General features: G+C 44.0%; 1 protein-coding gene across 3 annotated transcripts in view; it reads left to right on the top strand.

Annotated features, from left to right (window-relative positions):
* adgrl4 (adhesion G protein-coupled receptor L4) overlaps positions 1-22,203 on the top strand; it is a 169,507-nt gene that overhangs the window by 66,318 nt on the left and 80,986 nt on the right. For all 3 annotated transcript variants that reach the window (XM_063064755.1, XM_063064756.1, XM_063064758.1), the window contains 3 exons: positions 4,164-4,234; positions 12,389-12,568; positions 16,897-17,080. In XM_063064755.1, coding sequence (XP_062920825.1) covers positions 4,164-4,234; positions 12,389-12,568; positions 16,897-17,080 — 435 coding nt within the window. The remainder of the gene's footprint in view (positions 1-4,163; positions 4,235-12,388; positions 12,569-16,896; positions 17,081-22,203) is intronic.

Here is a 22,203-nt window from a genome sequence, read left to right as displayed (position 1 = left end):
AAGGGATGAGGGAGCATCCAGAATGGGGAATGGAAAAAGTGAGAAGGTGGAGTGGGGAGAAATTACTGTAAGTTAGAGAAATCGATATTCATTTTGTCAATACACATGGCGTCCTTTATCCACTCAGGCTGGGTGAGACTACAAGATCAAGGGTGAAATTTGAAATATTAAGAGAAACCTGAGGGGAAACATCTTCACACAGAGGGTTGTGTGAGTGTGGAACGGAAGTGGTAGATGTGTGTTACATTGCAACATATAAGAGAAGTTTGGATAGGTACATGGAAATATCGTTACTTATCCTAAAACATCTGTTGCAGTTACTTGATTATAATTCAAACTAGTGGAAGAATTCAATGGATTAGTTAGCATCTGTGAAGGGAAATGGGCAGTCAACATTTTGGGTCGAGACTGCATTCGGAATACTGTGAGTAATTTTTGGCCCTGCATCTCAGCTGGCCCAGGAGAGGGCCCAGAGTTGGTTCACAAGGATGACCCTGGGATGTAAAGATGGATGACTGTATACACGCTCCCTCACCTCCATTCAGAGCCTCAAATAGTCCTTCCAGGTGAGGCAACACTTCATCTACAAATCTGCTCAGGTCTTCTATCGATGCTCCCGATGGGGCCTCCTCTGTATTGGAGAGACCGATTGTAAATTGGGGAACACTTCATTGAGCACCTCTGCACCATCACCACAAGTGGGAATTCCTGGTGGCCAAACTTTAATTCCAATTCCCTTTCCTGTTCCAACATGTCAGTCTATGGCCTCCTCTTGTGCAATGATGAGGCCATCCTCAGGGTGGAGGAGCAACACTTTATATTCCATCTTGGAGTACCCTCCAACCTGATGGCAAGAATATAGATTTCTCCTTCCACTAACCAAATCCTAACCCCTCCCCCCTTATCTTATTCCCCATTCTGACCTTTTACTTCTTTTCACCCACCTATTACTTCCCTCTGGGTCCCCTCTTCCTTCCCTTTCTCCTATGATCCACTCACTTCTCCTATCAGATCCATTCTTCTCCGGCCCTTGACCTTTCCCACCCACCTGGCTTCACCTATCACCTTCCAGCTAGCCTCTTTCCCCTCCGACCACTTTTTTATTTGAGCATTGTCCCCCCCTTCCTTTCCAGTCCCAAGGAAGGTTCTCAGCCCGAAACGTCGGCAGGTTAGTCATTTCAATAGATGCTGCCTGACCTGCTGAGTTCCTCCGCCATTTTGTGTGTGTTATTTTGGATGTGTAATGGATTTTTTTTAAATCTCTAGGCCTGTGCTTGATGGAATTCAGAAGGATGGGGGAATCTCAAAGAAGCTGAGATATCAGATACTAAAGGATGGATAGAGTGGATGTGGAGAGGATGTTTCTATTATTTATATCATTTATTTATTTAGAGATACAGTGCAGAACAGGCCTTTCCAGTCCAATGAGCCATACCACCCAGCAACCCAGCTATATAACCCCAGCCTAAACACAGGACAATTTACGTGACCAATTAACCTACTAACCAACATGTCTTTGGAATGTGGAGGGAAGCCAGAGCACCCAGAGGAAACCCACACGCTCACAGGACAAACATGCAAACTTTCTTACAGAGGAGACTGAAATTGAACTCCAAATTCCGACCGCAATGATGTTGTGTTAAACGCTAGACTATCGTGGCTTCCAGGTTGTAATTCAAGAATACTGTGAGACCAGAAAGGAGGTGGGTAAATAGCTGGATGCGCTCGTCCACAGATGTTAATCCTTTCCATATTTCCATGGCAACCTGAGGATTCAGATTCAGATTCTGCTTTATTTATCACACGTACATTGAAACATACAATGAAATGTGTCATTTGCATTAAACTTAATAGAAGAGTCTATGATCTGAGGGCACGGCCTCAGAATAAAGATGGCGATCTATTTCTTCAGTCACTGGATGTGTTTTATGATCTTATAGTCCAAACTTTCCTATCCATGTACCTTTCCAGGTAGTTTTTAAATGTTGTAATTACCTGCTTCAAATACTTCCTCTGACAGTCCATTCCATATACTGAAACCCTCTGGGTAAAAAAGTGCCCCTCAGGTTATTTTCAAATCTCTTCCCACTCATTTTAAACCCATGCCTCTAGTTCTTGAATCCGTAACCCTGGGAAAAACACAGTGTACATCCATCCTGTCTTTGACCCCCAAAATGTTATATGCCTCAATAAGACCACCCATCATTTTCCTACACTCCAATCACCAAAGTCCCAATCTGCTCCATCATGGGCAAGGGCATGGAAGACACCTTCAAAAGGTAATGTCTCAAAAAGGCAGCATCTATTAATAAGGACCCCCATCACCCGAATTTCATCCATCATTAAGGGCCCACAGCCCCCCCCATCACCCAGGACATGCTCCTTCTCATTTCTACCATCAAGGAGGAGGTACACGAGCCTGAAGACACACACTCAATGTTTCAGGAACACGTACTTCCCTTCTGCCATCAGATTTCTGAATGGACAATGAACCCATGAACACTTGTTTTTATCCCCTTCTTGCATTAATTTAATTTTTTATATGCAGTAGTGTGCAAAACTCTTAGGCACATACAGAGTTGCCTGTGCCTTTTGCACAGTACTGTAGTAATTTTGTCTATTGTACTGTAGTGCTGCTGCAAGAAAAAACAAATTTCATGACATATGTGACTGATGGTAATCTTGATTCTGATATGAGTCTCTACTGTGGACTGAGAGTGGGAAGGGGACAGGGAGAGCAGAATCATGGTTGGGGAAGGGAGAGTGGAGGGAGTGGGAAGCACCAGGGAGCATTCTGTAATGATTAATAAACCAATTGTTTGAAATCAAATGACCTTGCCTGGTGTCACACCCACAGTTTAGTTATAAAATTAAACTCTACAATGCTCTGCAGTGACATTGAGTAAAGTTAATATTTATTTTCTGCTCCCTTTTTAGAGATTCCCTGTGCTATCCCTCATCCTAGTACTGCTTCTCTGTCACCTGTCCCACACCCCTCCCACAGTGCTCCACCCTCGGCATTCCCAACCTCCTTTGCTCCCGCCAGATTTACAAACTCATTCTCCACTCCATGTTGACAAATACAGTAATGTGCAAAAGTCTTAGACACCCTAGCTAGCTATATATATAGGACATTTGCACATTATTGTATATTTCTTATTGTAATTTATAGTGTTTTTTATTGTTATGTATAACAATGTTATCATCATCGTCATCATCATCATCATCAGTTGCCATGTCCGGTTTGAGCTTTGCCTGCCATGGCCCACACACTCCTGTTTCGGGTCAAGTGGATCAATTCATTGGTATTCATTTCCAATTCTCCGGCTGCTGTCTCCATCATCATTTGTCTTTGTCTTCCTCTTGCTTTCTTCCCTTCAATCTTTCCCATGATTACCGTGCATTCTAACTCCTCTTTCCTAATCACATGTCCAATGAAGTTGCGTTGCCTTTTCATGATCTCATACGTTATTTCTTTTTTTGTGTTTACTCTGCTCATGACATCCTCGTTAGATATTCGTTTCGTCCATGATATTCTTTGCATCCTCCTCAAAAACCACGTCTCTGCTGTTACAATTCGTTTCCTCATGTTACTAGATATTGTCCAACGTTCTGAGCCATGTAACACAACTGGATAAACGTAACATTTCAGTACTCTAAGGCAGGTTGTCATGCCTAGTTTAGTATTGTTCTACTACTGCCACAAAACAACAAATTTCATGACATCTGCCAGTGATATCAAACCTGATTCAGATTCTGACTCTACCTCTCTCCTCAATTAAGTCCTTCAAGTCCCAGTGACAGCCTCATAAATCTTCTCCGTACTCTTTAACCTAAATACTGACCACCTCCTGACACCTCTCTCTGTCACTCTAATAGCTGGGGTTTCCATGTAAATGGTTGCAATTGTAGGGCTAAATTGATACGCAAGTATTGCTCCAATACATTAATTAACCACTGTAAAAACTACAAATTAGTAATAAAAAAATTCAGGAGAATCATATGGCAAGTAACCAATTTGTTATGGTAATCATTTACCAAGAAAAGACAGTAAGCCAGCATAATGCCTCTGATGTAGAAGATAAGAGTTGATTAATTATAAAATTAAACTCTACAGTGACACTGAGTGAAGTTAATAATTTTATCTTGTGCTCCCTTTCTAGAGGTTCCAGAGATTCCCTGCTACTTAAATAAGGACTGTCTCTCCGGAAACATTAATAATACCTTACAGCAGGTAATAATGTGTATTGGGATGCTGTGTTGAAATTGTATAAGATGCGGGTGAGGCCTAATTTGGAGTATTGTGTGCCATTCTTGTCAGCTACTGACAGGAAAGATCCCAATAAGATTGAAAGATACAGAGAAAATTTACGAGGATGTCGCTAAGACTTGGGAAAGGTTGAATAGTTTCAGACTTTATTCCCTGGAGCACAGCAGAGTGAGGAGAGATTTGATACAGGTACACAAAATTTTGAGGGGGAAAAATAAGGTACAGGCAAACAGGCTTTTTCCACTGAGGCTAGGTAGGACCAGAACAAGAGGTGTTAGGTTAAGGATGAAAGGTGAATCTTTTGAAGGGAAACGTCGTCACTCAGAGGGTGGTGAGAGTGTGGAATGACCTGCAACAGGAAGTGATAGTTGCAGCTTTGACTGCAATACTTAAGAGAAATTTGGATGATACGTGAATGGAAAATGATGGAAGCCTATGGTCCAGATGCAAGTCTATGGGACCAGGGAGAACAATAATTCAGCGTAGACTAGATAGACCAGTGGGGACTGAACTGTATCGAAATATGCTTTTTGATATTGTGTTTTTATATTCTGTATTTTTGCTTGTTTTTCTTTTGTTGCTACTTACATGATTTATTTGTGTGGGTGGGAGGGGGGTTTGATATTTGACATTTTCTTTGGGCAGGTTAGTTCCAACATTCTTGTTTCGTGACTGTCTGTGGGGAAGACAAATTTCAGGGAGGGTTGTACACTGCATATATATTTTGATAAATATATGTACTTTGTACTTTGAACTTTGAAAGGGCTTTTAGTGCTCTGTGACTCTCTGACTCTATATGCAACTGGACAAGAGGCTGAGACAGAGAAACGTTCATTCATTCAGGTGCCTTACCATTCGGCATGGGCGATCATGTCTCTCCATCCATCACGGTCTCTGACCCTCCGAATTGTAGTTGTTGCCTCTCCTGTTTCTAACCATGATGTTATTCCGTCTATCATTTTCATTCCCTGTCTGCCTCTGCTTTCCAGTTGTAACCAAATGTTCTAATGTCTCTCTTCGCATGATGTGTCCAAAGAATTTTGATTGCTATTTTCCGATTTTTTTAAGTAATGTACATTTTGTTTTTGATTTTTGTAGAACCTCTTCGTTGGTTATCCTGTCTGTATATGATATGCATAGCATTCTCCTGAGCATTGATTCTTTTTTCCACTGCATTTGTGATGGTCCATGACTTGCAGCCATACATCAATATAGGAAGAATGTAGCAGCTGAGAGTTCTAAGGCGGATGTCAATTGCTATTTTCTTGTTCATTAGGGTGTTTCTCATTTCTGTAAATGCTGTTCTTGCCATTGCTATTCTTGCTTTTATGTCTGTTTCACATTTGCCATCAGACGTTACCCATGATCCAAGGTACTTGAAGTTGTGAACTTGTTTCAGGATTTCATTTCCCAATACGATCCTCCAGTTTAGGATATCAGGTTTCTTTGACACTACCATACTTCAGTTTTCTTCTTGTTTAAGGTTAGGCCAAGTCTTTCGCTCTCTGTGTTGATGGTAGATACTAGCTTCTGTAAATTTACTTCACTGTTTGCTATCAGTACTGTATCATCCGCATAGCGGAGGTTGTTGACATTGTATCCTCCTATACTTATTCCAGGTAGGTCTTGTATGGTTCTCATGATGTTTTCATTGTACAGGGAGAACAGGTCTGGTGATAGAACACAACCCTGTCTGACTCCTCGCTTTATTGGCTAATATTCACCAATCTCGTTGTCTATCCGTACGGCTGCACTTTGTTGCCAGTAGAGATTCCTGATTATTCTTGGATCTTTTCCGTCGACAGAGAAACAAAGGAGGTTAAACATTGTTGGCCCAAATGCAGTGAGGCAGGACAAGGGCGAATAATAACAGAACACAAAATAAAGTGTTCCAGTTGAAGAGGAAGTACAGTGCAGGCCAACAATAAGGTACAAAGTCAGAAGTGAACTCTAAGGTTAAGAGTCCATCATATTCAATAGTTTTATAACAACAGTACAGAAGTTGTCCTTGAGTCCAATGCACATGCTTTCAGACTTTTGCATTTTTTGCCTGATAGGAGGGGGGAGAAGGGAGAATGTGCTTGTTGGGTGGAGCGTCTGATTACGTGGGCTTCTTTACCAAGGCAGCAAGAAACGTAGATAGAGTCTGCAGAGCGGAGGCTGGTTTCTGTAATGTGCTAAGCTGCATCCACAGCTCTCTGCAGTTTCTCATGGTCACAGGCAGAGCAGTTGCTGTAGCGAGCCATGAAGAATCCAGGCACAATGTTTTCAATGGTGTGTCGATAAAAATTGGTGACTGTCCACTGGTTACTGTCCCTTTGCAACGGGCTCCAAATCAGTCAGTGGTTAGGAAAGCAAATGCAATGTTTAGCATTCATTTCAAGTGGATATAAAAGCAAGGATGTCATACTGAGGCTTTATAAGGCAGTGGTCCCCAATCACCGGACCGCAAAGCATGTGCTACCGGGCCGTGAGGAAACGATATGAGTCAACTGCACCTTTCCTCATTCTCTGTCACGCACTGTTGAACTTGAACGCATGCGAGGTCATTACCCACGCGAGGTCATCAATCCGTCATTAACCTACAACTACTCGATGAGTAAAAAACAAACATCGCTTGAGAGTTTCTTTGGAAGAGATGGTAGGGGACATAAAAGGCTGAATGATGATGACGAAAACGCAGAGACAGTTGAGGCCGTGACTGCAAAAAAAAAGAAAGCTTCTTTCAACAGAAAATACAATGAGTGGTACATAAAATATGGCTTTATTGCGCCCTGTGACTCGCACGCTCCAAGCCCCCTGTGTGTGATATGTGGAGACAAGCTGTCTAATGAGGCAATGAAGCCCTCAAAACTGCTTCGGCACCTTGAATCCAAGCACCCTGCACTTAAAGACAAACCCATTGAGTTTTTTGAGCGGAAAAAACGTGAGCAGGCGGGACAGAAGCAAGTGCGGAGAGCCACCACCTTCACAAATGCTGCTGCTCTGGGAGCGTTGTACTTAGTGGCTAGCTGTATTGCTAAGGCTAAGAAGCCTTTCACTGTTGGTGAAGAATTGATTCTGCCTGCTGCCAAGGACGTGTGCTGTGAACTGTTGGGAGAAGCTGCAGCTAACAAGATGACACAGGTTTCTCTTTCAGCTGCCACAGTTTCAAGGAGAATCGATGACGTAGCGGAGGACATCGAAGCACAGCTGTTGGAACAGCTTAACGAGCCTGGTTTCACTACCCGAGTCAAAGGGGTTGCTCCTGAATGCCGATCTACACAGCGTGTCACACACAGGGAAATGCTGGCTAGCCGAAAAACGTCACATGATCTTAACAGCGTATTGAGCAGCGCCGCCGTTCCTACGTGCTTCAAGGCTGCCACCATCGTCCCCGTGCCAAAGAAGTCTTCAGTGTCTTGCCTCAATGATTACCGTCCCGTCGCACTCACATCCATCATCGTGAAGTGTTTCGAGAGGCTTGTCATGAGGCAGATCAAGACCCTGCTGCCCCCCTCACTGGACCCCCTGCAGTTCGCGTACCGTCCCAACCGTTCAACAGATGATGCCATTGCCATCACCTTCCACCTGGCCCTAACCCACCTGGACAAAAAAGACACGTACATTCGAATGCTGTTCATCAAATTCAGTTCAGCATTCAACACAATCATTCCTCAGAAACTGATTGGAAAGCTGAAACTGCTGGGCCTGAACTCCTCCCACTGCAACTGGATCCTAGACTTCCTGACTGGGAGACCTCAGTCAGTCCGAATTGGTAGCAGCATCTCCAACACCATCACACTGAGCATGGGGGCCCCCCAGGGCTGTGTGCTCAGTCCACTGCTGTTCACTCTGCTGACCCACGACTGTGCTGCAACACACAGCTCGAAACACATCATCAAGTTCACCGATGACACGAACATGGTGGGTCTCATTAGCAAAAATGACGAGTCAACATACAGAGAGGAGGTGCAACGGCTAATGGACTGGTGCAGAGCCAACAACCTGTCTCTGAATGTGAACAAAACAAAAGAGATGGTTGTTGACTTCAGGAGAGCACGGAGCGACCACTCTCCACTGAACATTGATGGCTCCTCCGTAGAGATCGATAAGAGCACCAGATTTCTTGGTGTTCACCTGGCGGAGAATTTCACCTGGTCCCTCAACACCAGCTCCATAGCAAAGAAAGCCCAGCAGCATCTCTACTTTCTGCGAAGGCTGAGAAAAGTCCATCTCCCACCCCCGCCCATCCTCACCATGTTCTACAGGGGTTGTATTGAGAGCATCCAAAGCAGCTGCATCACGGCCTGGTTTGGAAATTGCACCATCTCGGATCGCAAGATCCTGCGGCAGATAGTGAGGTCAGCTGAGAAGATCATCGGGGTCTCTCTTTCCACCATTACAGACATTTACAGCACACGCTGCATCAGCAAAGCAAACAGCATTATGAAGGATCCCACGCACCCCTCATATAAACTCTTCTCCCTCCTGCCATCTGGAAAAAGACACCGAAGCATTTGGGCTCTCACGACCAGACTATGTAACAGTTTCTTCCCCCAAGCCATCAGACTCCTCAATACCCAGAGCCTGGACTGACACCAACCTACTGCCCTCTACTGTGCCTACTGTCTTGTTTATTATTTATTGTAATGCCTGCACTGTTTTGTGCACTTTATGCAGTCCTGGATAGGTCTGTAGTCTAGTGCAATTTTTGTGTTTTCTCTTATGTAGCTCAGTGTAGTTTTTGTATTGTTTTATGTAGCACTATGGTCCTGGAAAACGTTGTCTCATTTTTACTATGTTCTGTACCAGCAGTTATGGTTGAAATGACAATAAAAAGTGGTTTGACTTGACTTGACTTGAGTGACGTTGTTGAAGTTATCAATCACATCAAAGCAAAAGCCCTGAGCTCACGTCTGTTTGAGCACCTTTGCGAGGAAATGGATGCAGAGCACAAATGCCTTCTCTTACACACTGAAGTCAGGTGGCTATCAAGGGGGAGAGCCCTGGCCAGGGTTTTTGAGTTAAGAGAGCAGCTACAGAGATTTCTTTCAGGAAAAAAGTCACCACTGGCAGCACACTTCAGTGATGAGGAGTGGATAGCAAAACTCACTTATCTGTGTGACATCTTCAACCTGCTCAATGAACTCAATTTGTCACTCCAGGGGAGAATGACAACTGTCTTCAAGTTGGCAGATAAAGTGTCTGCTTTCACAGCCAAACTGGAACTGTGGGGACAGCAATTGGACAGGGGCATATTTGACATGTTCCCAACATTAGCTTGGAATTTGGGAGAGACTGAGGCTAACAGCTGGTCTGCGAACACCTATTTTCGCTGTCAACAGAATTCGAGCATTACTTCCCAGCCACAAGCAACCCAAGACGTGCAAAGGAATGGGTCTGTGACCCATTTGTGACTGTCCCCGGTGAATCATCCATGTCAGCGCGGGAAGAAGATCAACTCCTCAACCTTGCAAATGATGGTGGGTTGAAAAATATGTTTGACATAACATCTCTGCTGGCATTCTGGATCAAAGTCAAGGCTGAATATCCTGAGATAGCCATGAAAGCTCTGAAAATGTTCCTTCCATTTCCAACATCATATCTCTGCGAAGCGGGGTTTTCTGCAATGAATGCAATGAAAACTAAATTGTGGAATAGACTGGACATAAGGAACTCCCTTATGACTTATAATTGACTTATCACTATATTCATGCGAGGAAAATATGCGGTGTGTTTAATATTAAATTTGTTAGATAAACCCTTTTAGAAACAAAATTGAGTGTATTAGCCAATGATAAGTGACTTACAGTTGACTTATCACCTATATTCCGGTCGTGATTAACACCCTCCCCACCCTCCGGTCGGCCGGTCCTCAAGAATATTAAACCGGTCCGCGGTGCAAAAAAGGTTGGGGACCTCTGTTCTGTCTATCTTAAGAATGATGTTCTATCTTTGGGTACAACCATCTCTCCATATGGAGGCCTCCTGGATGATCCGGAGTTCATCCAGTTCCAGCTCTAACTCCTTAGCACAGATTGCTAGAAGCTGCAGCTGGATGCACTTCTTGCAGTTGTAGTCATCAGGTTCTACCCACATCCCACACAAGGAGCATTCAACTATTCTGCCTGGCATCTATAGTATCCTAACTGAGCAGATATAAAGAAGGGATGAAGAAAAAAACTTAACCTTGAGCTTTTCTTTCTTTTGCTTTCTCTGACTGAAGCCTCAAAGAGCTAAAGCCTCAAGATCACCACTCTAGCTCTGTCCACTCAGACGACGGCCACTGCTCTTGCCCCTGCCTTCCTTTATTCTGCTCTTGCTAGTCAATCCCAAAAGCTGTTTGGTCTCAGGTCAAAGCTCTTTTTCGCTGTAGCGACCCGCTGCTGCCTTTTCTACTCGGGCTGTGGACCTGAATGAAATCCCCTCCTCCCTTGTGGGCATCCTATCTATGAAAGGATGTGCTGGCACTGGAGAGAGTCTAGAGGAGGTTCATGAGAATGATCCCAGGAGTGAAAGGATTAACTTTGGAGGAGCATTTGATGCCTCTGGGCCTGTACTCACCGGAGTTTAGAAGGAAGAGTGGGCATCTCATTGAAAACTATGAAAAGCCTAGATAGAGTGGATGTGGAGAGAGAAGAGGCGGAAGATAGGTGATGGGCGGAAGGAAGGCAGGTCAGCTCAAGCGAGAGGGGAACATAGGAGATAAAGGTTACTTGAAATTGCAAATTTCTATGTTATACCACTGGATGCAGATGACCCAGGGAGAATATGAGATATTGTTCTTTTAGTACCCTGACAGTGGACAAGTCCAAGGATGACAGTTTAGTGAGGGATGTGTAACACACACAAAATGCTGGAGGAAACGCTGAAGATATAATAACAGAATATAAACTCCTAAAGTCCGCAGATGCTGGAAATCCAGAGCAATACACACAAAATGCTGGAGGGACTCAATAGGTCAGGCAGCATCTACAGAGAGTGTTTCAGGCTCAGACCCTTCATCAGGACTGGAAAGGAAGGAGGAAGAAGACAGAATAGGAGGTCGAAGGAAGAGAAGGAGTATATGCTGGCAGGTGATAGGTGAAGCCAGACGAGGGGAAAAGTGTGTGAGGTGGGAAAGAGAACAGTGAGAAGCTGGGAGATGATAGGAGGAAAAGGTATAGGACTGAGAAGAGAGTTAACCACGGGATAGAGGGAAGGAGGAGAGACACTAAAGGGAGCATCTATTTCCCCTTCCAGTATTTTTTTCCTTTTCTCCCCCCTCCCTTCCTTTTTCTTCTATTTCCCACTCTGGCCTCTTATCTCTTCTTCTCACCTGACTATCACCTCCCTATGGTGCCACTCATTCTTCCCTTTCTCCATGATCCACTGTCCTCTTCTCTCAGATTTCTTCTTCAGCCCTTTACATTACCTCCTACCACCTTCTAGCTTGTTCTCCTGCCCCTCCCCCACCTTTATATTCTGGCACCTCCCCACTTCCTTCCCAGTCTTAATGAAGGGTCTCAGTCCAAAGCGTCGACGTTTATTCACTTCCATAGATGCCACCCGGCCTGCTGAGTTTCTCCAGCATTTTGTGTATGTTGCAACAGAGAGAGGTGAAGGCAGGTGAGGAAAAGAAAGGAAAATGTGGGGTGAGGAAGGAAAAGTTGGACCAGGGACTCATGGAGGGAGTGGTCCCCGTAGAAGGTGGAAAGCGGTGAGGAAGGACAAGTAGACCAGGGAGTGATGGAGGAGGTGATCCCTGTAGAAGGTGTAAAAAGGGTGAGGAAGGACAAGCTGGACCAGGGAGTCATGGAGAAAGTGGTCCCTGCAGAAGGTGGAAAGGGATGAGGAAGGACAACTTGGACCAGGGACTCATAGAGGGAGTGGTCCCTGAAGAAGATTGAAAGGGGTGGGGAAGGACAAGCAGACCATAAATTGATGGAGAGTGGGACCCCTGTAGAAGGTGGAAAGGGGTGGGGGGGGGGAGATATGAACACTGGTGAGATCCCATTGCATCTGATGGAATGATGAAAGATAATATGATGGATGCAGAGGCTAGTGGATGGAAGGTGAGGACCAGGGGATCTCTATCTCAGTTCTGTTTCATTTTATGTTATTTTGTAATCTGCCAGCTTTGATGTGTTTTAACAGCTGAGCAGATTCAGAGAATCACAGACCGCGCTGGAAGAAATAGCCAAGAACACCACGGGAGGCCTGACCGCGACGGACGTTCTTTTATACACGGAAGTCCTCTTACGATCAACGCCATCACTGAGTGTGATCAACGAGACTCTACCCAATACAGCAGCCATTGCCAACATAACCATTAACGTAGGTTATTCCAATGGACAAACACCTGTGGGTGGGGTAGAAATTCCTATTTGAGCACTGGTGCTGTAGAAGCAGTTATTTTTCATACAACGAAATCAAAAATAAGAGAGAAGCATTATACAGATATTGTTCATGCAAGTCTCTTTTTTAACTGCATGTCATGTTGCAACTCTATAAAACCCAGGTTAGACCACACCTAGAGTATTGTGTTCAGTTCTGGTCATCTCATTATAGAAAGGATGTGAAAGCTTTAGAGGGGATGCTGAGGAGATTTACCAGGATGCTGCCTGGATCTGAGAGCATTTCTTATGAGGAATGGTTGAGTGAGCTAGGGCTTTGCTCTTGCATTTGAATTTATTTTATTTCTTACATCCAAGGGAGTAAACATCTTTACGTTGTGTCTCCATCACAATGTACAAGCAATAAAGAGGGGAAATGTGGGAGGATATTGTCCAAACACTAAGAATGTACTGTATACATAATTGTTTTGTATACATCTATGTACATCAGATACAATGTACAGTCAGATACGCGATCAGATCAATGTACAGTCGGGTATGCAATCGGATCAATGTGTATTGATAAATCTGATGTCCTGGTGAAAGAAGCTGCCCTAGAACCTGCTGGTGCTGCCTTAACGCTCCAGTACTGTTTGCCAGCGGGTAGCAGCCGATAGGGACTGATAGTTTGTGATAGGAGTGGCTGGAGACCCTGGTGATCTGCCGGGTTCTTTTTTACACACCTGCTGCTGTAAATGTCCTGAATAGAGGAAAGTTCACAACCGCAGATGCGTTGGAGTGAAGGAGGATGAGAAGTGACTTGATAGAGGTGTACTGTACAAAATAATGAGGCACAGATAGACTGGATAGCCAGCGTCTTTTTCTCAGGGTGGAAATGACTAAAAGGAGAGGGCATAATTTTAAGACGAATGGAGAACAGAGAATGGAGAGGTTTTTTTCACACACAGAGAGTGGTGCGTGTGTAGTACACACAGTTAGGGGTGGTGGTAAAGGCAAATTCCTCAGGGACGTTTAAAAATCTCTTAGATAGGCACATGGATGAAAGAGAAATGAATGGTAGGAGAGAAGGTTTAGATTGATCTTGGAATAGATTAAAAGGTTGGCACAACTTCGTGGCCCTGTACAGTGCTGTACTGTTCTATGTACTATGTAATGTGTCTTAGATGCTTACAGGGACTTGAATTCATACTGTTAGCTGTCTCATGTCCTTCCCCAGAAATAAGCCTACTGCACAAGATATCCCCAGGTAGTCCCTAACCAAAGCACAAACCAAGCTTGTGCTTAACTGAGTATTTATAGAGAGCACACCTGATCCATTTCTCCTCTGTGGTACAAGTGACCTAGCATGAATTTCTAATATTTGGATTCAAATGCAATTAAATTTATCATTATGCTGACGATAATCAATTTTTTCCATGTCTGAAGTTAAATTACAACCATGCCAATGAGAAAATTCAAACAGGTGTGTTCCACATCTGGGACATCTGAAATGGTGTTACTTTCTCTCTGTCAATCTCCTACTAGTACATTACAGGGAGTACACTGACATGGAGAGGATATTTCTTATAGTGGGGGAGTCTAGGACCAGAGGGCACCATGTTAGAATAGAAGGACATCCCTTTAGAACAGAGGTGAGGAGGGATTTCTTTAGCTAGGGGGTGGTGAATCTGTGGAATTCATTGCCATGGATGTCTATGGAGGCTAAGTCATTGGGAATATTTAAAGCAGAGGTTGATAGGATCTTGATTAGTAAAGTTATGAGGAGAAGACAAGAGAATGGCTCAAGAAGGATAATAAATCAACCATGATGGAATGATGCAGTAGACTTGATGGGCCAAATGGTCTACTTCCACTCCGATGGCTTATGGTCTTATGGAACTAGAGGGACAATGTGGACATAAGACATAGAGTTCCATAAGGGATGTAAAGTAACCTAAATCCTCATCCTGCACCTCCCAAACATTAAATTAATACCCCCACCAATTTCCAGTAGGTCTTCTAGCTCCTTGATCTGCTCTCCTTTTGACCTCATAATCTTCTCCTCCAGAGCCTCCAGCCCACTCATCCCAACCCATCCCCTCCTCCATCACCCACAGCCTGAAGAAAGCAGTGTAACAGTCAAGATGCAGGAGGAACTCAGCAGGTCAGACAGCATCTGTGGAGGAAAGTAGACAGTTAATGCTTCAGTTTGAGACCCCACTTCTAAATTCCAGCATCTGCCACCTCACGTCTCCAAAATGTCTCTGAAAAATATCTACAAACTGCCAGATTGATCTCCTTCCACCCTGTGACCACAGTCTCCAAAGATCTAACTCCCAAACTCCAGTGCCCTACCACACTGAAGGGCTTGAATTTCAATGCAGATTGACACCGGACCTAACAAGTGTTTCATTGTCCATATGTTGCCCCATTGTTGTTACTACAGAGCTTTTAATCAAAGTCAAGTACATACATGCACAGGCGCAATGAGAAACTTACTTGCCAAAGTATCACAGGCACAGAATCAGAATCAGGTTTAATATCATTGGCACATGTCATGAAATTGTTAACTTTGCAACAGCAGGTCAAGGCAATACATAGTAAAAGAGAGAAAAAATTTCAAATTACAGTAAGTAATACAGTAAGTAATTTAAATACGTAAATAAGTGGTGCACAAAACAGAAGCAAAAATGTAGTCAGCTAGTGCCCATGGGTTCATTGTCCTTTCTGAAATCAGATTGCAAAGGGAAAGAAGTTTTCCCTGAATCACTGAGTGTGCGTCTTCAGACTTCTGTACCTCCTTCCTGATGGTAACAACAAGAAGCATTTCCTGGGTGATGGGGGTCCTTAATGATGGGAACTGCTTTTTTTGAGGCATCCTCCTTAAAGATATCTTGGATACTACTGAGGCTAGGACCATGATGGAGCGATCTAATTTTACAACTCTCTGCAGCCTACTTCGATCCTGTGCAGTAGCCCCCGGCAACCCCCAGCCCCCCATACCAGACAGTGATGCAGCCAGTTAGAATGCTCTCCGCAGTACAGATGCACAATACACTCAGGGGAAAAAATCAGAAAAGAAAGAACAGGCACAAAATGCTGGAGGAACTCAGCAGGTCAGGCAGCAGCTAAGGGGAGGAATAAACAGTTGACATTTTAGGCTGAGGCCTTTATCGAGCCCTTCTCACTTCATCCACCCTCCTTCACCTACACACTTTCCCCCTCACCCGACTTCACCTGTCACATGTCAGTTTATACGCCTCCCCCACCTCCTTATTCTGGATTCCTTCCCCCTCCTGACCAGTGCTGATGCTCAGTCCAGAAAGTCGAGAAAGTAACTGTTTCTGAGTCTGGTGGACCTGTTGTGGATGCTACGTAGCCTCATCCTTGAAGGGAGTGAGACAGACTGCAGGGTGGGTGGGATCCTTAGATAGATAGATAGATAGACAGATAGATATATTTCATTGATCCCGAGGGAAACTGGGTTTCGTTATAGCCGCATCAACCAAGAATAGAGCATAAATATAGCAATACAAAAACCACAAACAATCAAACAACAAAATGCAAACTATGCCAGATGGAAAATAAGTCCAGGACCAGTCTATTGGCTCAGGGTGTCTGACCCTCCATGGGAGGAGCTGCGAGTTCGATGGCCACAGGCAGGAACAACCTCCCGTGCCGCCCAGTGTTGTATCTCAGTGGAATATTTCCGGAGTCCAACAGCAAAAAGTTCAATATCCGGTCTACAAACACATTCCTCAATTGTAATAGGACCAGGATTGCACCATCTGTTGTTAACCAGATCAGTAAGCACTCAATTCCTTTATGCTTACCGCTCTCAGTGCACTTCTGGTCAGCCCGAACGGTCTGGAAGCCGTCCATGGAAAAGTTTTGATCAGGTATGTCCTCGTGCAGCCCCGTTCCAGTGAAAAACATAACATTGCACCCCCGAAATGTTCTCTGACATCTGGCTAGTGCCGTGAACTCGTCCATTTTATTACCCACCGAACTCCTCTTCTCCATAACCTTCATGGTGTTACTGGTCCTTTCTGTATATATGTCCTTGATGGCAGGTGGGCTGGTGCCAGTGATGCTTTGGGAAGTTTTGGCTACCTGTTATAGAACCTTCCTGTCCACAGCAGTGCAGTTTCCGTACCCTGCAGTGATGCGGAATGTTAGGGTGCCTCCAGTGCGCATCTGTAGAAGGACGTGAGTACCGACAGTCAGTATACTTTCAACAGATTATTAGTAGAGGTTTGCTCAAGTATTTAGTGAAATGATGTCTTATGTTAAAATCCTAACTAACTTTTGCCCACACATGCACTCTAGGCCATTGTGAGAACAGTGAACAATCTTGTGAAACCAAGTGAGATGATGGCGTGGAGCAAGATCCTTGAAGACGAGAGGAGAAGAAGTGCCACCAAGTTACTGCATACCACGGAAACGTCGGCAGTCAGTGTCTCACAGCACCTGAGGGGCACAACAGAGATGGTGTTTAAGGAAAGTGAGATCAGTAAGTAATGTGTCCCATACTGTTGGTGATTAGTCTGTGAGATTGTATTATAAACCTGTCACTGCAGCTCTGTTCAAGTTCAAGTACAGTCGTACTGCTGTCTTTGCAGTAGTTAACCTTCAAAGAATGCTTCAAGTTGGCTGCTGAATACTTTGTTTTGTGGACAATATTTTTCATGCTGACAGACTCAGCATCTTTAAGCGATGGTGGGCTTTGATCCGACACAGCAATTTCTTTTTGTAACAAGCACGAAAAGAATTCATTTATTCAGCATGTTTTAGCATTTTAAGACGTTCCTGAACCATTTATTGACAGTGAGGTACTGTTATAGGGGAAGGACGTGAGAGAAGTGACAGCCAGTTGATGAGCTGTATTGACCTAATAACCTGGAGTGGCACATTGGCGTAGCAGCTCGTGCTATCGCTTCACGGAACCAATGATCACACATCAGGCTGCGATTCACACTGCTGCCTGTAAGGAGTCTGTGCGTTCTCCCCAAGGCCGTGCAAGTTTCCTCTGAGTGCTCCGGTTTCCTGCCACATTCTAAAGACGTACGAGTTAGGGTTAGTGAGTTGTGAGCATGCTATGTTGGCACTGAAAGCACTGGGCTGCCACGACCACAGTCCTCGGACACAAAACAATGCATTTCACTTTATGTCTCGATGTACGTTGGACAAATAATGCTAATCTTTAATCTTTTCAATTTAGAATAAATTTGATTTTTACACTGGCATCGGTTGAGGAATAGATGGTACAGATTCATTTATTTACCACATGGACATCCAAACATTTTGCTTCGTGGCTGCCTATAAGCAAACAAATCTCAAGATGTATAATTTATACATTCTGTGGTAATAAATGTACTTGAATCTTGAAACATACAGCGAAATGCATCGTTTGCATTGATAACCAACATAACCTACTGGGGCACATCCCAGCCAACAATTACATCTGAGCTACAACCTCAACAAGACCGCAGTTCAGTGCCATCTTGACTGGAGCAGGACCTTTACTTTAAACGGAGAGTATTAGTCATTGCTGCCCTAGGAAATATGCATTGTCTGTTCACCCCAAGTGTTGACACATATTCTGGCACCAACGTAGCAAGTCCACCGTGTTCACAGAACAACACAAGCAGAACAACAGCAACAAAGAATGACAGCAAAACAAGCCCCATTCCTCCCTCCCACCTGTACACACACAGAACCCTCCAACCCCAGGACAGGCTGTCTCTGGGCCTTGAGCCGCCAGCAAACCTGTGGACTCACAGATATTGGGCCTTTGACTTCCCTAGTGGACCCGTAGCCTCACAGACCAAGGCTTTGGCCATCAGCCTCAACTTCCGGGCTTTGATCTTCGCTGCCAGCCCCAGGGTACACCAGTGATGATGGATAAAGACCCCAAACTCCAGATCGCCGAAGACCGAGACCCCAAACTCTGCGCTTTAAACTTTGATCTCGTCAACTCGCATACCTAGGGATCACTGGTCCTTATGTCTTCTGCCAGGACAGACTTCCGATCATGGAAACTGCTGACAACTCATTGAGCTGCAGGTCCACAATTCCTTGTCCTCATTGGTCCACTAGCCCGACATCTGCCCATGGACGTCCTTCATCCCACATCCAAGTCTCTGGCCTTCAAACACAGAATGCAGAGCAGAAACCTAGACTCTGGCCTGGACCTCTAAATCCCCCACATCCCTGTGCCTAAATTCTAACCCAACCTGTAACTCACCACTCTGGCCCTAAAAAACATCCATACAAACCTGAAAAATCAACTACAGTCATTCTAAGCCATGACTTTGGTGAGACCACAGCTCAGCACCATCTGGACTGAAATTTAACCAGTATTGTTATAGGCCCCTTAACTTAAATGGAGACTATTAACCATTGCTGCCCTTGGGCAAAAAGCATAGTCTGTCCACTCTATAAATTCCTCATCATATTATACACCTCTATCCTTGTTTTAAATTCATGTACAAGAGGAAACATGTTTTCTACATCCATCTTGTCAAGAGCACTCAGGATCCTGCGTGGCACTAAGGTTTCTCAAAAGTCTGAGGAAATTCAGTATATATCCAGTGATGCCCACCAATTTACAGGGATGCATCACAGAAACCTTTTGGTCTGTGAGCTTTGATGAAAGGTTTCATCCCAAAACATTGACTATTGATTCCCCCTCCATAGATGCTGCCTGGCCTGCTGAGTTCCTCCAGCACTTTGTGTGTGTTGCCCTAAGCATTTGATCCAGACGCACACACAACGTGTCTGCTGAGACCACAAGGGAATTCACAGAGTTGTGAATGCAGCCCTGTTCATCACAAGAAACAAACTCCCCTCCATTGACACTGCCTACATATTCCACTGTATCTGGAAAGCACCCAACGATCAAGCACCTCACTCACCCAGTCATTCTCTCTTCTCCATCAAGCAGAAAAACAAAAGCTTGAGAATATGTTGCACCAAGCTCAAGGACATCTATTATCCGTCTGTTACCAGACTTTTGAAAGGAACTTTTGATCTCTCAGTGTACCTAGTTATTTTCCTTTTACCTGTCTACCTACACTGCATTTTCTCTAAAACTGTAACACGTAGACCTCGATACTATTTATGAGCTGATGCAGATAAAATTCCAGATCACAGCGCACAATGTTCACCACACAGCCAACCAGCAATAAAATTTCCTCCCCAGATCACAATTGAGTTTCTGAAATTACGTCCAATCAGTTGATTGAACATTTATAAAAGCCAAGCATTCAGAGGACATATCATAATCAAAAGTACACTGACAATCTCTCCTCGCGTGGTGATGGAAATGTTTGCAAGTAAATTGCCAAGATTGGAGAAAAACTCAACCCGACTGCTATATTCTTCATTTTGTTTCTGTGTTTTCTTTTGTGTTTACAATGTGAACTACCTGTCTGGGTGCCACGCAAAACAAAGATTTTCACTGTATGTGACAAATAATAAACCAATTATCAGTTCAGCGAATTGAAGATAGGTTAAGATAAGACTTGTTTGTCACATCTACATCCAAATATCAAAATGTACAGCGAAGAATGTCATTTGTGTCAAGTCAAATCAGCAAGGATTGTGCTAGGCAGTCTGCAGGTGTTGTCACATTGCTGGCGCCAACATAGCATGCCAACAATTCACCCATACATCTTTGGAATCTAGAAGGAGACCAGAATACCCAGAGGAAACACGCATGGAGAACATGCAAACTCCTTAAATGCAGTGGCAGGAGTTGAATCCTGATCAGTGATCCCTGGTGCTCTAAAGCAAGTCTAGCCAGTCTAGTCTTTCCTCATAAATACTCATTCCATGTTCCAGTCAAATTACCAGGTCTCCATTCCACCCCTTCAGCTGTCTGAACCCAAACTCTGAAACCTGGACTAAATCATAAAGTTCAAAGTAAATTTATCATTGAAGTACGTATATGTCATCATATACTACCTTGAGATTTGATTTTTTTTTGCCAGCATTTTCAGGAAAATAAAAGATATAAAAGAGAATTTATTAAAACTGTAAATAACAAAGACTAACAGACAACCATTGTGCAAAAGAAGACAAATTGTGCAAATAATAAAAATATAAATAAATAAATACAGTAAACAATAGTTGCAGAGTCCATGAAAGTGAACCCATAGGTTCAGTGTTGAGATGAGTGAAGTTATCCACACTGGTTCATGGGTCTGATGGTTAAAGGGTAATAACCATTCCTGAACCTGGTGTTGTGGGACATGGGGCTTCTGTACCCCCTGCCTGATGGTATTAGCAAGAATTGAGAAGGGCCTGAGTGGTGGTGGTCCTTGATGATGGATGCTGCTTTCTTGTGGCAGTGTTTCTTGGAGGTGTGCTCAATTCTGGAGAGGGCTTACTCTGTTATGGACTGGTCTGTACCCATCACTCTATAGGGTTTTCCATTCCTGGACATCTATGTCCTGTGTCAATAGACCCGATTTTCCTAAACCCCTTGCTTTCACCAAACTCTGCACTTGTGTAGTTCCCACCAAATTTTGACTGATAATGTTTACTGCAAAGCACCTCAGGACATTTTAGTTTATAAAATGATTTTAACAGGAGTATTTCCAAGAGAGGTTCCAAGGGGAATAAAGTGTTATTTATGCACAGTCAAATGGAAATGCTTTTCTGTAGGTGGAGGCTTGGATACATTAAGAAGCAAATATTTGGCTCATGATTTGAATCAATTAACAAAATGGATCATGTAATCGCCAAGCACTGCAAACTAGCTCTAAGCAAAGAGCTAATAACTGAAATCAGATGCCAAAGCAAACAGTCAGAGGAAACAGAGAATAAGTCAAGCAACACCCTGAACCTAGAAATACAAGAGAGTCTGCAGATGATGGGAAATCCAGAACAGCACACACAAAATGCTAGAGGAACCCAGCAGGTCAGGCAGCATCTATGGAATTAAACAGTTAACATGTTGGGATGAGCCCCTTCTTCAGAGCTGGAAAGAAGAAAGGGAAAAGAAGCAAATTCCTTTTTTCTTCAGCCTTTTACCTCCTCCACTTGTCCTGTTCTAGCTTTTTATTTTATTTCCCCCTCCCCTTCCCACCCACGCACTTTCGTCCATACCTGGTCTCATTTATCATCTTCTACTAATCTCTCACTACTTCCCCTCCCCGATTTCTTACTCTGACTTCCCCCCCCCCACCCCCTCCTCTCCAGTCCCGATAAAGGGACTTGGCCTCTGAACCCTCTCCAAAGCCAGCGTTCCTTTCTTAAATGATGTTATCCAGATGAAGAGTCTTGACCCAAAAAGCCAATTGTCCGTCTCCTTCCACAGATGCTGAAGACAGAGATTAGTGTAATGTCACATATGCATTGAAACATCGAAAACAGTCAGTGAAAAGCTTCATTTGTGCTGGGGTCAGTCCACATGTTCCCGGTGCTAACATAGCATGCCCACGACTTACTAACCCTAACTTGTATGTCTTTGGAATGTGGGAGGAAACCAGAGAATTTGGAGGAAACCATGTTGTCATGGGGAGAATGTACAAAGTCCTTATGGACAGCAGTGGAAATCAAACCCCAATCGGTGATTGATGTTAAAGGATTTTGCTAACTGCTACACCACCATGCCACCCAAAGCTGACA

Source organism: Mobula hypostoma, chromosome 12 (assembly GCF_963921235.1).
Source record: "Mobula hypostoma chromosome 12, sMobHyp1.1, whole genome shotgun sequence".
In the NCBI taxonomy this organism is placed as follows: domain Eukaryota; kingdom Metazoa; phylum Chordata; class Chondrichthyes; order Myliobatiformes; family Myliobatidae; genus Mobula; species Mobula hypostoma.
The sequence above is the reverse complement of the archived record's forward strand: the minus strand, read 5'-3'. Positions and strand labels throughout refer to the sequence as shown.